Genomic DNA, 14,432 nt, shown 5'->3' on the forward strand with positions numbered 1-14,432 from the left:
GAATGGAAAAATTGGGAAGTAGGTCATGTTTATACTCATTTTAAAGCTGAAAATGCATAAAAATTATAACAACAGAATTGTAGACATAACTATTAAATTTTAAAAATCTGAATTTTTTAAAATCTGATTTTTAGATTCCAGAGTATTTTCTGGATTTGTGATTTCCAGTTTTTTTAAAAGATTGTTGTTGTCAAATTCAAAAATCAAAAATTGAAATTTTAAATATCAGTATCTTTGAGTTTCAGCGCTTTGGGAACATTTTTCATCGTTTCAGTATATTCGGGATGTTTGAAATTTTGAAAATGTCAAGATTTTGAAATTTTCAAATTTTTGGAATTTCCCCGATTTCTCTTTTTTCCCAGATTTACTTTGTTTCTTCCAACCTCTAGGGTCTCTAGATTCCACTGAAAAATCTAATTTCTAGGATTTTCTCAAAGTTTGAACTTTCAAGTTGCCAGAAAAATCTGGAATTCTAAATTTCAGAATTTTCAGATTTTCCGGATATTCGAATTTCCTTGAATTGTTGAAGTTTGAATTCCTGAACTTTCCGGGAATTCGAAGTTATATGAAACTTTCAAATTCCCGGAATTCTCGAAGTGTCTGAGTTTTCTCGATTTTTCGAAATTCCGGAAATTCAATGGAATCTCAAACTTTTCGGAATTTTTGAAGTCCTGTAGTCAAGAACTAAAGAGTACAAAAAATTTAAAAATTTTTTCTTTTTTAATTCAATTTTTCAGTTTTTCCAGATTTTCAGATTCCCATAACCAGTTCCAGACATCACCATCAAAAAAATGCGATTGCTCCCAATTCTTTGATTGCCGTCCAAATCAGGAAAACTGATAAAAAACGACAATTCACCACGTTTTACCATCCATTTCTCTCCGCCTCTTCTGTTTCCTTCTTTTTTCCGCTTTTAATAATAGAAAATTGAGGTCAAAAGCAGATAAGAAAGTTGTTACGTGGTTATTTTGGGCTGTTTTTAATACTAGGTATGGGGAATGGATTGGACTGTAGAAACAAGCAGTTCAGAGTTTATGTTTTTAACTCTAATAAAAAACTTTGAAACTCGGATGGTTCAATGAAAATCGAAAAAAAAATCATTGCAAAATCAGGACCCGGCCCGGCGGACCCGGGGTTTCCAAATTTGGAGAAAAATTTGAAATTTCAGAAATTTTTTGTCCATTTTCATTTTAATTTAATTGTCCATTTTTTTCTGTTGATCCCAAAAAATTTTTTCGAAAAGACAGAAAAATTATTCCGGGCCGAGACGGGCCCTGGCCGGGCTGGGCCCTGAAAATTTTGAAAAAAGCCCGACCCGGCCCGTTGCAAGTATGAAAAAAATTCAGAAATGCCGAGCCACCCGATTCTTAGCTTAATTATCTTGGTTCCTGTAAGAGATATCAAAAATCTGTCAACTGATAAATTGTTTGTCATAATACCACCAACAATTTTGTAGTTTGTAGTTTTTTGGTATCTTTAGTAGATATGGAGATAATTGAGCTCACAGTTCAAGGATTCCTACCAGGCACTTCAAGGGACATTTCCTAATATTATCGAATACAACGAAAAAAGAAAAAAAACTCCAGAAATCCCCAAAAGCCAAAAAGAATCTTTCGAGAACAATTACAATTACAAAAAAAAACGAAAAAAGAATTTCGATCAGGATGAGATTCGAACTCACGCGGGGAAACCCCAATGGATTAGCAGTCCATCGCCTTAACCACTCGGCCACCTGATCACGTTTGAAAGGGAACAACAACGCAAACAGGATTGTTTGTGTGTGTGTGCCTCCTTTCTTTCTCTTTGTTTCTCTAGAGTCTCTTTTGGTTTAGTAGGAAAAGAAGGAGACTATGGCAAAGAAGGAAAAGGACTTTGTATTTCAGGCGCTTATTCTTAGATTCTTAGATTTTTAGATTCTTAATTTCTGAATTTTCTTACAATCAGTTTTGAATTATCAATCTTCTTGTTTTCAGAAGTTTTGTGAAGATTCCGAAGTTTAGTTTTCTACTAACCATCAAAAACTATATTTTCAAATTTCACAACCTTCATTTTTCTATTAATTTTTTAAATATATTTTTCAATTTCTAGATTGAAGAATTTTTCAAAAAAAAATTTAAATTTAATCCGTGACCCCTCCTCAAGTTTTTCCCTCTATCTTGCCCTACATCTTTCCTTCTTTCCCTATAAAACCCATCGAAATTTGCATAAATTTTCACAATTCTGAGCTCCAAGAGCAACCAACCAGAACCCAATCTAAAAATGGCGGACAAATCGGCGTACATGTCGGCTGGAGGATATAGCTCCGGTTATATGGGATCGAATGCTTCCTCATCTGGATACGCTCGCGAGGATTATGCTTCTGGAGGATCGGGAGGAGGCGGAGCCAATAATCAACAATCGGGAGGAACTATCTCCAAAAAAAAAAAAAAAAAAAATCTAAGAATCTAAGAATCTAAGAATCTAAGAATCTAAGAATCTAAGAATCTAAGAATTCTGCCAACTTCTCAGTTTTCGAATTTCTGAATTATCTGTATTTCTTTTTCGTCTTCCAATCGATTTCAGAGTACAGTATCTTTGATCTCCCCAATTCAAAAAACATCGAAACCGAAATTACTCATTTTTCGAATGATGGCTACACGGAAACACAAAAAGATCGAAATCGAACAAAAAAAACGGTTAATCCGTCAACTCGACAACTACAAAATCCGGCCGAATTAATTTTTTTCACATGATCAAAAACAAAAATTTGTCCCGTTTTCCCTTTTTTCAGTTTCAAATTTTCTATTTCCGCCTAGAAAAAAACAGAATGCGTCAAGTTTTGGCGCTTTTTCTCGTTTTAGCTTTTTTGGCTGAAAATGGAAACTGTGCTAAAAACGACACCTTGGAAATGGAATTGGGTAAGTTTTTTTCTGAAAATCCGACTTTTTTGCTGTTCTTGTCTAAACTTTGATATTTTTTATGTTATCGAGACTTCAGAGAGTTTTCATTTGGAACACGATTTTCTTCAAAAATACCTGACCTTGAAAAAAAAATTAACAAACTGAAAATCATTCAAAACGGACCATTTTGAGCTGAGATACAACCATTTGAATTTCGGAGGCTATTTACGCAGACACTCCCGTTTCTCTGCGCTCTCGCCAGCTTCAAATTTGTATAACTCGCTTCGAATTTGAGCTAGAAAATTGATTATTAGCATGTTTGTCAGGAAATTTCAAAGCGATCATTTTCATATATAACTTCCAGAATCGAACATAACCGTTGTCAAGTTGGAGCATGGGTTGAAATTCGCTGCTCATTCCGAATTCGGACTTCCGGACAACATGACAGACTTGTTCAACTCAACAGCTGACGACCCAGAAGGTGTTCAGATTGAAATTCGTCAAACTATTATTTTGCGAAATAGAAATAAGACAGGTTAAACATTGCGAAACTGACTTTTTTGAATTTTTTGGCTTTTTGAGCATTAAGAAGAGCACGAAATGACAAGAGTTAGTTGACTAGAATTCTTTAATTTTTGGGATTTCACAAATTTTCGTATTTCTGAATTTTTAAAGTTCTAGAGATAATGATTTTTTTCGGTCTTTCAAAATACCATAATATTATTTCCTCTAATAGAAGTCTAGTCAAACATTCAACTTTGAGATCAATTATCTCGGTTGCTATGAGAGATATGAAACATTTGTCGATTGATAAAACATTGGGGACAATATGAAAATTAATTTATCAGTTCATCACTTTTTGATATCTCTCATAGGAACTGAGATATTTAAGCTCAAAAGTTGACGGTTTGGGTAGTCTTCGTAGTCTTTAGAGGAAATACGGTCTCAGAAATTTCATGAGTATTTTGAAGTAGACTCCTAATTATCGAGTTCAAATTAATTACCCTAAATAATTATCATTTTTTCAGGATCCAAAAATTCGTCCCTTCCTGTCAACCTAGATTACGTCCGTGCTCGGAGAAGTAATAAAGATGGTGAGGTATTTTTTAAATTTTTCGAAAATCTGAAAATCTAACACTTCTCTTAAATTTCAGATAACTCTAGCAGCTCAGAAAAAAGCGACAACCACCACAAAAAAGGTCATAAAAGCCACCACAAAAAAAGCGACCAAAAAAGTGACCAAGAAAAAGACGACCCCAAAAAAGAAGGTGACAACAAAGAAGCCAAAAACGACGACAAAAAAACCAAAGGTGACGACGAAAAAAATGCTAAAAACGACGACAAAAAAGAAGGGAACAACGAAAAAGAATCAGAAAAAAACGACGAAAAAAAGTCAGAAAACGACGACAAAAATTCCCGAGCATCCACCAGCACAAACACCACAGCATTGGGTTCCCAACACGGTGAGAGAACTTTTAGGGTTTTTTGATTACTGTAGAGGGAATTCGGGTTTCTATAGGTAAATAATGTTTTAAAGGTTAAAACCAATTGATCGAAAGTTCCGATGTTTGAACTTTTTTGAGCTTTAGGAAATTCTAAATTTCCAAAAAATTCAGACATTCAGAAATTCGGAAACTCAGAAACTCTGAAATTCAGAAATTCTCAAACTCAAAATTTCTGAGATTCCGAGATTCTGAAATTCTAAGATTCTGAGATCCTGAGATCCTAAAATTCCGAGATTCTGAGATTCTGAAATTCTGAAATTCTGAAATTTTGAGATTCTGAGATTTTGAGATTCTGCGATTTTGAGATTCTGAAATTCTGAGATTCGAACAAAAAAAGCAAAGCCAGAGAATTTAGAAACTCAGACATTCAGAAAATTATCATAATCAAAAAAAACGTGGCCTAACTCCCCAAATGTTTCCCAGGCCACCACTCTTCCTTTACTAATTCCAGGCCACCCCTAACATATACTAACACTTCAGGGTGTGGCCAAATTCTTCGCGAAACTTCTGACATCTGGATCAACGAAACAATACGAAACCGTGCTTGCCACAATCTCGAAAATTCCAGAAACTATTGAAATTGTAAATTTCATTTGAATATCAAAATATTGGAAATTCCAAGAAAGATTCGCAAAATTCCTAATTACCCTCCAATTAACTAATTACCCAGAAAAAATTCCAATTTTTAATTTTCAGAGGGGACCACCAGGGTTCCCGGATCACCGGGACCCAGACGGGAAACAATGGCCGATTCCAACAACGACAACTCGACGAATGTTCGTGATGTATGAAGATGATGACCTGGTCAAAAAGAATGCCGAAAAAGAAAATAAACCAAAAAATGATTTTAAAAATGACCGAGATTTTGATGATTCTGATTCTAAAGAGTGGCGTTCTGATTGAGTTGTTTAATGAAGTTTTTCTATTTTTTGTTAGTTTTAAGTTTAGATTTTCAGGAATTTTCAGAAGAACTTCAAGATTTTGTTAAAATGAGAAAAATTATGGAGACCAAAATTCATTCAAGTTCTTTGACAGATTTTTTAAATAAATTCAAATTTTATGCCAATTCGCCAGGACCAGAATAATTGAGATGACGATGAAGAAGACAAAAATGAAGATGGCAAGAGTGGCGAGTCTGAAACTTTCCAGAATTCTCATTTTTCAATTTTTTGAGTTTTTTTGAGCCTTTTAGAATATTAGGGTTCTGAAGTTTCGTAGAATTTTAGACGTTCCAATGTTTATAAATTCTCACCTTGTCTGCATTTTGACGTACCATGATTTTCGGATTGTTGGCGGCGGAGTCAGTGGGTCTCCGTAAGATGGTCTGAAAGTTTTTTCTGTTTAAAGAAACCAATAACATGTTTCTCAAAACGGTTTCAGATTTTTTTACCTGAAAAAAGCCATCAACTACCCGAGTACATTCATTTTCCATTTTCAGAAAAACAATTGAAAATTGCAGATTCTCAAAAACTTTTTAACGAAAAAAACCCAGAAAGTTTTCAGACAAAAAAACTAATGAGCACATTTAGTTGTTTTTTTTTCAATAAAAAACCACAAGATTACCAAGAACGAATGTGCTTTTTTGAAAGAAAAAAAGAGGATAAATCATGAAAATAATTTTGGATAAGCTGACTTGGAAACAAAAGGATTTGGAGTATGAAAATTCCAGAATTTTAGAATCTAAGATGTTCAGAATCTTCAAATTTCCGCATTTTCAAAATTTCAGAATTTCAGAGTTTTCAAAATCGGGAATCTCGAAATCTCAGATGTTCAGACTCTTTGAATCTCAGAATGTAAGAGCTTAGAAAAAAGAATTAGAATAAAAAATAAGTTTTGCCTGGAACCTCAAAAAATCGATTTCCTATTTTTCCAAAAGAAAATTTTAAGTGACCAAGAAATCTATATTTTCTACATTTCTGAGCGATCTCCTCCTACCTGTCGAAAAACGAATTTCTATCCAAAATTGGATTATTTACAGAGGAATTCATATCAGTTCTAGACATCTGATTATAGATTTTTGGCCTTATTCTCCCCAGCCAAACAAAAGTGGGCGGAGCCTAAACAGACGAAGAAAGTTTCACAGAGTGCAGTGGTCGGTCGGTAATAACAGATTAGCTTCATGCATTGAGCTCAAAAAATTGAAGAGCACGTGTTCGAAAAAATATATACATATGCATAGACGAATTAGAAATTGTTTCGTCTGTCTGGGAAATGCATTCTTGGGATTTATATAGGGATTAGATATTTTCGTTGAAAAATATTTTTTAAAAATTCCAAGAACATCGATTTCAGCGTTTACAGAAAAACTGAAATTTCAGAAAAAAAGTTTTCAATTTCGAGATCAGTTTTTTTCTAATTGTCGTTTTTATTTTTAGATCCAAATTTGGATTCCAAACTTTATTTCCCCAGGGACTGGAAAATAAGTTCAATAAACCTGAAAATCGGAAGTTTTCTCATGATTTCACATTTTACCTGTTTCTAATAAGTCTGTGAAAAAATGAAGATGAAAAAACTGTCTACGAAAAAAACTTTTAGAATAACAAACTACGAAAAATGACGAATTTCTTAGATTCTCTGATAATTTTTGAAATTCTACACTTTAAAAAGTTTTTTGAAAATCTTGGCATTTCTGAGACTTGTTTTATGGAATTTTGAGTAACTAACATTTTTCGCTTCCGGGATTCCTGGAATTTCAGATTTTTTTTAAGCTACGAACTTTGCTGGAATTTCAAAAAGTTCAAACTTCCCGAAGCGAATTCTGGTGAAAAATTTAAATTTTTTGAAATTTCTGACTTACTTTGAAATTTTCTAAAAAACTTCTCGAATCTTCAAAATTTTAAAAGAGTCTGAATTAAGGCTCCCATTTCGGTCGGTCGAAAATCGCCGACAGCCGTCCGAGCTGACCGATCGGTCGGCGCGTTGACCGATTTCGTGCATTTGCGCATCAAATTAAGATTGTTTGTGAACAAAGCATTTTATTTTACGACAAACGAGGCATATAGTGAACAGTTTGTCGTAAAATACAAACACGTTGACGCGCAACTGCACGAAAACAGTCGGCGCACCGACCGATCAGTCAGCTCGATCGGCTGTCGGTCGGCGGGGTCGATGGTCGGTCGGTCGGCTAAATTTCCCGACCGAATGGAAGCCTTAGTCTGAAATGCAAAATTCTCGAATTTTCGAAATTTCAAAAAATTCCGAATATCCATGATTTCCAGATTTTTTGAAACAAAAAAAAACTCGCATTGATCCGGAAATGGTGATATCAAAATCCAAACTGTCCTCGTCATCGCTCATTTTTTCCTGTAGAAAAAAATTCCAGAATTTCCAGAATTTTCAGCCAAATTTTCTAAATTTATTTCATCCGGTGTGCCTGAAATCATTTTTTTTTTCAAAAAATAAAAGTTTGTCTTCTGAGCCAAAAATTCCACAAGAATCAAAAAAATATGAAGAATTGAAGAAATCCGAATATTCATAAAAATTGAAAATGTAATGTTCTGACATTTTTAAAATCCGAATTCCAAAATTTGTAATCTCTCAAATTCTCGATTTCTGAAACTCTGAAATTCAGAAATTCGGAAATTCGAAAACCAAAAAAATCCAGACAACGAAAGTGTAAAAGAAGAGTAAAATGAACACATTTTTCCTTTCTTATCGCATTTTTTTTTGGTTTTTGATGAGATTTCAATGGGACAAGGCATACAAATGAGGGACGCAAAATTTGATTTGTTTCCGAAAAAAAATTTTATAGAGGAAAAAGGAAAAATCGAACAAAAGTTCCCAGGAAAAAATATATGATGATGGAGAAGGAAAAACCTAAGTTTGTGAAGTTTGGGAAATACCGTAAAACATGTATTAGAAGGACCCCTTTAATAGAAGAGTCCCTCTAATAGAAGGGTCTCCGAGAGAGGCTTGGAAAAATAGAAAGGCTCCCTGTAATAAAAGGACCCCCGTTATAGAAAGGCCTTCCAGTAAAGAAGGACCCCCTTTAAAATATGTCTTGAATTTTCAAAATTTCAGTCCGTTTTCAGCGAAAAATATTCCGGGAATTCCACGATTTAAAAGAAATTCGTTGAAACACTTTTTTCTGTTTCAAAAAAACTTGCTCAATGTTTGTGAAATTGACAGATTTTCATGAATTTTGAACAAAAATTCGTCGAATTTTTCGATGAAAAATTTCCGGAAAAAATGACCGCAAAAATAAAAGGGTCCCCTCTAATTGAAGGGCTCTTCGGAGGGGTTTTGTAAAAATAGAAGGACCGGCCCTTCTAATACAGGTTTTACGGTAGGCACATCCTACAAATGGAAAAAAAAGAAATGTTTCGAAAAATGAAAAAATTGCGAAAAAGTAATTCATCAAGTTGTTCCAAAACGAATTGACCAAGTATTCCTTCCTCTTTTTTTCTCTTTTTGCTCAGTGAAAAAAATTTTCTGTGTGCTCATCAACAAAGTTTCTTCTTCTCCTTCCTCTTCTTATTTTTTTTTCGAACTGACAACTTTTGGCGCCTCTTATTTTTGCCTATTGGGGATTTCTGAAAAAAGAAGAAGAAGAAGCTCTTTTGCTTCTTTTTTCTGAATGTTTTCATCATGGAAATGTTTGAAAAGGAAGAAGGAAATTTTCCTGCTTAACGCCATCAGAAAAAAAAGTCAAGAGGAAACGGAAAATTTGTTTTTTGACGGTAAAGAAAATTTTGAGAGAACAGGACAAGTTTCAGAAATAAATTATGCTGAAAATGGGGAAACTCTTGCAGGATTTTGAAAAATTGCTTTTTAAAAAGTTCAAAAATTTTGAAGATTCTGAAATTTCTTTTCTCCCCGGGTACTGGAGCCCAGGTGCTGAAGCCTGGGTGCTGGAGCCCGAGTTTTAAGATTTTCCGAATTTCTGAATTTCTGAATCCTCATCTTCACGAAAATCTGTAGTTTCAGTAAAATTTTAGAAATTCGAAGAAACCCAAAAAGTCTGAAAATGCAGAAAATCCTAAGTTTCCAAAGATCCAAGATTTTAAAGTTTTCGAAATTTTAAAAATATTAGAATTTCGAATTTCTGAAATTTCCGAATTTGTGAAACTCTGAATTTTCAAAGTTTAGAGTTTCAGAAATTGGGAAGTAGGAAAATGCAAAAAATCAGAATCTCAAAATCTAAAGTTTTCGTGATTTTTCAAAGTTATACGATTTTTTTCAAAAAATAATACAACTAGCTAAAAAAGTCAAAGCTCATTTTGCATATGTCTTATTCTCCGGGTACTCATAACCCATAAAAATTTTCTCGTTTTGAGACATATCAAAAATTGGACCATAAAACTTGAATTGAGCAAAAATTTTATTTTTTTTTTGGGACAAATGTGGTAAAAAATGAAAAATATGATTCATCTAGATGTTTTCAAATGCAATTTGAGTGACGAAAACAATAATTGATGGGCGGAAATAAGATAAGCCTAAAAAAATCCCGTTGGATGATCTGAAAATTCAACTGAGTCATAGAGAATTATTGGGGCGATGAAAAAAAACAAATAGAACGGATCAACTCAGAAATTTTGAAAGAAAAATTTGAAATTTTGAGAAATTGGCTTTAAAAAACCCTGAAAATTTTTTTAATTTTCTATTTTTGTTTCAATAGTCTCAAATTTCTGACCATCGGAAACTTCCTTTCCCTTTGTTCAACTTCCTCTGATTTCACTTAGTTCGATAAATTCATATAATTAAGAAATAGTATTGAAAATGAAGAGACGGTAAACAAAATGGTGGAGATCTTTAGACATGAACACTTTTCTTTTGGGTATAAAAAGATGGGGAAAATTACAAGACAGAATTTTTGTGATCAGATCAGAAAGTCAGAGAATTCGAAATGCGATTTATTTGGATTCTATTCTTGATTTTTGCGGGCAAATTTGGAAGGTGAGAAACTTTGAAATTCTGAAATTCCAAGAAATTAAAAGTTCCAAAATTCATAAACTAGGTATGCAAAGAATAACAAATTCGAAAATTCAAAAAGTCGAAAATTCTGAATTTCGGAAAATCTGGAATTTGGAAAAGAAAAATTCCATAAATCTCACAATTTCATCTCGAATTTTTTGAAAATCAATAAAATTCCAAAAAAGACAGATTTTCAAAGAAAAGTTAATAATCCAAAGTTTGAGTCTTTCACATGACGACGTACAGTATGAACACCATAAAATGTGGAAAGGATCTTATAAAAGGGGGCGGAACTTCACAAAAGAATTCCCTGACAGTATTCTTCCCAACGAAACACCATATCCTCAAAAAGGATTGTCCATTAAAATGAACACATGTTTTTTTGCCTAATCTAACAATTTTTGAAAAAAATTTCAGTGCCCAATTCAACGATTACGGACCTCCACCCCCTCCACCAAGAGGTTTTGTGATCTTTCAATTTTTAAAAGATTTCTCTCTTCTAAGAAAGAGACGGAGAAGAATATAAATATCCAGGCAGAAAAAGTGAGCTATCCAGCTTACGTCAAGCTTTTGTTACAGTACTTTTGCCGCAGAAATGTCCGAAAAGTACTTGAATGATGCAGAAAATCACCAAAACAGGGTTTCTGCTAAGATTTTCCAGAATCATGATGATAATTCTATTTCTATCCATCGGGAAAAGTCTCTGGAAAATTCGTATCAAGGATTACTATCATCAGTATATAATCTGGACAGTACGTCCTATAGACATACCGTAAACATTAATAGACCACCACTCAAAGTTTGATCCTATTTATCTCCTTCTCTCTGAAAGATATCAAAAAGTGATCAACTGATAAAACACTTTTGACATTATGATGGACATTTTATTAGTTGTCCACTTTTTATATCTTTTACAGGAAGCAAGATATATAAGTTTGAAGTTGGCGTTTCGATTTTCCTTCGCCCTGATTTTTGTTATCACCGAAAATCAAAATTTGTCATTATCTGAAAAATCAGAAAACAGTAAATTTTTTAATGCAAAACAATCAGTTTTATGTGTTTTGAACCAATTTCTACATGACAAAAAATGGGAAAAATCAGATTTTTCATTCGGAGGGAACCGAAAATAAATATGATTATGTATAGTTGTTGACTATTTTCAGAGTTTTTTGGGAGAGATCTCGAGTATTTTATTACGCAGGTAACATGCAGGTTTTTGATTTTTTTGTTTTTTAATAAGATTTTTTTCTTTCTATTTGGGTCCCAGATTGGGTATTAAAATGGCTCAAGATAGTTTTGAAAATTGAATGAAAAATTGACTGATTCTCTCAATTTTATATTAATTTCTCATTTTCTAACTTTTTTAAACCAAAATTCAATAAACGAAATTCAAAACTTTTTTGAAACTGCGAAATGCCAAAATTGGAAAATTTAAGATAATTTCTAGACATAGTATTCCGGGATAGTTTGAAGGTTTTGCAATTCTGAAATTCCGACATAGAAGGGTCCCTTTAGTAGAAGGGCCCTTCTGATAGAAGGACCCTCCAAGAGAGACACGGAAAAATAGAAGAGCCCCTCTAATAAAAGGGCCCCTTTCAAAATGTGTTGTTTGAAATTTAAAGTTTTCTTACGCTTTCAGTGAAACTCTGGAAAATCCCAAACTTCTGGAAAATCCAAAATTTCACAGAAATTTGTTGAAACACTTTTTTCTGCTAAAAACTTCTCCTGGAATAGAAGGACCCTCCGGAGGGAAGTACCCTGAAACAATGGAATGGCCGTGCCTTCTAATACAGGTTATGGTATTCAGAAATTTCCTGAAAACTCTGAATTTCCAAATTTCTGACAAGTTTCTCAGCTTGACCCTTCATCTGAATCCCCAATTTTGCTCAATTATTTTTCCAAATTCCTGCAAAAAATTTAATTTCCTTGAAAAATTGAATTTTGCGTCATCTGACTATTCTTGAGCATTCTCGACTTCTAAATTTCTTGATTTTCACAACCTTTGGACTCATTTTCTCCTAATTTCAGACATATGATTCATAAATTCTATGCCACCCACCTGCTGATTTTTTCATTCAATCAATCAAAAAAAATGTCGCTTTAATCAAATTTTCAGGGTCCCCTTCCTCCCCTCCCTCGTGGATTTTTCTCCTTTTTTTCTCAGAAAAATTGGTCAAAAAGTCACACTTTTCATATAAAATTAGGTGCATATTCAGGTTTCAACTTAACAATTTTTTTTTCTCAAAAATTTGTTCTGAACTCATTGCTCATTTTTCAAGCATTCATTCAAAATGTCTGAAATCAACGAGATCATCTTCTCTGATAAGTATACCAAAGATTATGATAAGGTATTTGTTTTTAGGTAATTAAGAATGATTCTGAAATTTCCAGACATTCATTATTTTGTACATTGTTGAAGGATTATTTATCATTTTGGCCAATTTATTTTTAACAATTCGACTTTTCACAAATCGACAATTGAGAGCGCAGAAGGAGTAAGTTTCATAGTTGCAAGCGGGCCGGCCCGGGCAGTTGGCGACCGGCTGATAACTTGTCTCTAAAACGAGATATTCAGACGGTTTTGGTACCAAATGGTAGATCTCGACTGGGCCCATCACGCCAGGCCTGATTCCATTTCGGTAGCATGCCGCAACCTGGGCTTGAATAACAATTTTCGACCAACTTGGCAGAAAGCAAATTTTTGTCATTCAACCCCAGGTTGCGGCATGTTACCGAAATGGAATCAGGCCCTGAATGATATCTGGAAATTATAAATTTTTTTTCAAATTTTTAAAATTCATCCAAGTTTCTAAAAGTATTTTTTTTATTTGCGAATTTTCTTTGATCTTGTCAAATTTTATGGTTTTACTAAATTTCTGAATTTTCGAGTTTTGTTTCTGAATTCCAGAATCTTTCGATTTTCGGAAGTTTTTGAGATTTCGAGTTTTTTTTAAATTTCTATTTTTCAGATTTGTCGTAATTGGAGCCTGTTTATTTTTCGATGTCATTTTTGGAATCACTTATTTTAGCGCCGGTGTTTACAGAGCGATTTTGGTTTTCCTATATGACAGTGAGTTCTGCTTCAAATTATCTCATTTCCTGTGAAAGATATCAAAAAGTGGTCAACTGATAAAATATTTATCTTAATTTCGATAATATTTTTTCTGTTGACTAAAGTTTGATATCCCTTACAAAAAGCGAGATAATTTAGGTCAACGTTGAGAGAACACCAAGGCATTTGTGTCATTTTTTGAACAATTTTTTTCAAGAACAAACAAAACAATTTTAATCTATTCAACAAATTTATATTTTAGGATTTCCGTTGGTATCAATGTGGGATTGTTTTCTGACAATTCATAACCAGTTTTTCATAATTGTCACAATTATGGCTGGAATTATCCTAGTTTTTACTGCTATCGATCGATTTATATGTGTATTTTTCCCATTTGTATACATAAAACTACATGTGGAATATGCTTATATGCTCATGTTTTTACCGTATCTCATAATTATCCCATTATGGATTCCAGGGGCAATTGGAGCCCATGATAATCCTGTGGTTAGAAATGTAAGTTGAAATTTTGGAAATTGGAAATGTCCAAAGAAATTTAGAAATTCAGAAATTCTGAGATTCTGAAATTCTGAGATTCTGAGATTCTGAGATTCTTAGATTCTTAAACGCTGCGGTTTTAAATTTTTTTTCAATTTCTTGTGATATCTGAATTCCTAAATTTCTGAAATTCTGAAATTCCCCATTTTTCCTTATTTCAGTTCACCATGAATTGTCTAATGAATCAAGCTCTGACTGTCAATTTTTACGTTCTCTATCGAACGATTCGAATTGTTTCTTCAATTTCTTGTGTATTTATTTATCTGCCGATTTTCGTCAAGATGTGTGTGGTAAGTTTTTTTTCTAAAAATTTCTAAAACTCTTTTCACATATTCAAGCGAACTCAGAGTATCTACAATCATACGAAAATTGCTCCGGGGTCGACAAAAAATGGGAAAAGGCTGTTAAGTATGACAAAAACGGTGGCAATGATTACTGGAAGTACAATTTGCTTGTTTACTGTTCCCGATTTAATTACTTATTTTTCACCGTTTATCAATTCAAATGCAATGTATTTGATGAACT

General features: G+C 33.3%; 2 protein-coding genes and 1 non-coding gene across 3 annotated transcripts; 2 read left to right on the forward strand and 1 right to left on the reverse strand.

Moving 5' to 3' along the window:
* Positions 1 to 1,656: 1,656 nt before the first annotated feature.
* On the reverse strand, positions 1,657 to 1,738 carry CBG29007. The gene has a single exon. It is a non-coding gene (tRNA).
* Positions 1,739 to 2,806: 1,068 nt separating this feature from the next.
* Positions 2,807 to 5,287, forward strand: CBG12144 (the record flags this gene model as incomplete). The annotated part of the gene is made up of 5 exons (XM_045237036.1): positions 2,807 to 2,897; positions 3,244 to 3,414; positions 3,908 to 3,978; positions 4,865 to 4,966; positions 5,081 to 5,287. 5 exons carry the CDS (start codon positions 2,807 to 2,809, stop codon positions 5,285 to 5,287), a joined length of 642 nt encoding a protein of 213 aa, XP_045094771.1.
* A 7,301-nt stretch (positions 5,288 to 12,588) lies between these two features.
* Positions 12,589 to 13,657, forward strand: CBG12147 (the record flags this gene model as incomplete). The annotated part of the gene is made up of 3 exons (XM_045237037.1): positions 12,589 to 12,645; positions 12,689 to 12,792; positions 13,612 to 13,657. 3 exons carry the CDS (start codon positions 12,589 to 12,591, stop codon positions 13,655 to 13,657), a joined length of 207 nt encoding a protein of 68 aa, XP_045094772.1.
* Positions 13,658 to 14,432: the final 775 nt, after the last annotated feature.

Source organism: Caenorhabditis briggsae (assembly GCF_000004555.2).
Source record: "Caenorhabditis briggsae complete genome, chrV, whole genome shotgun sequence".
Lineage (NCBI taxonomy): Eukaryota > Metazoa > Nematoda > Chromadorea > Rhabditida > Rhabditidae > Caenorhabditis > Caenorhabditis briggsae.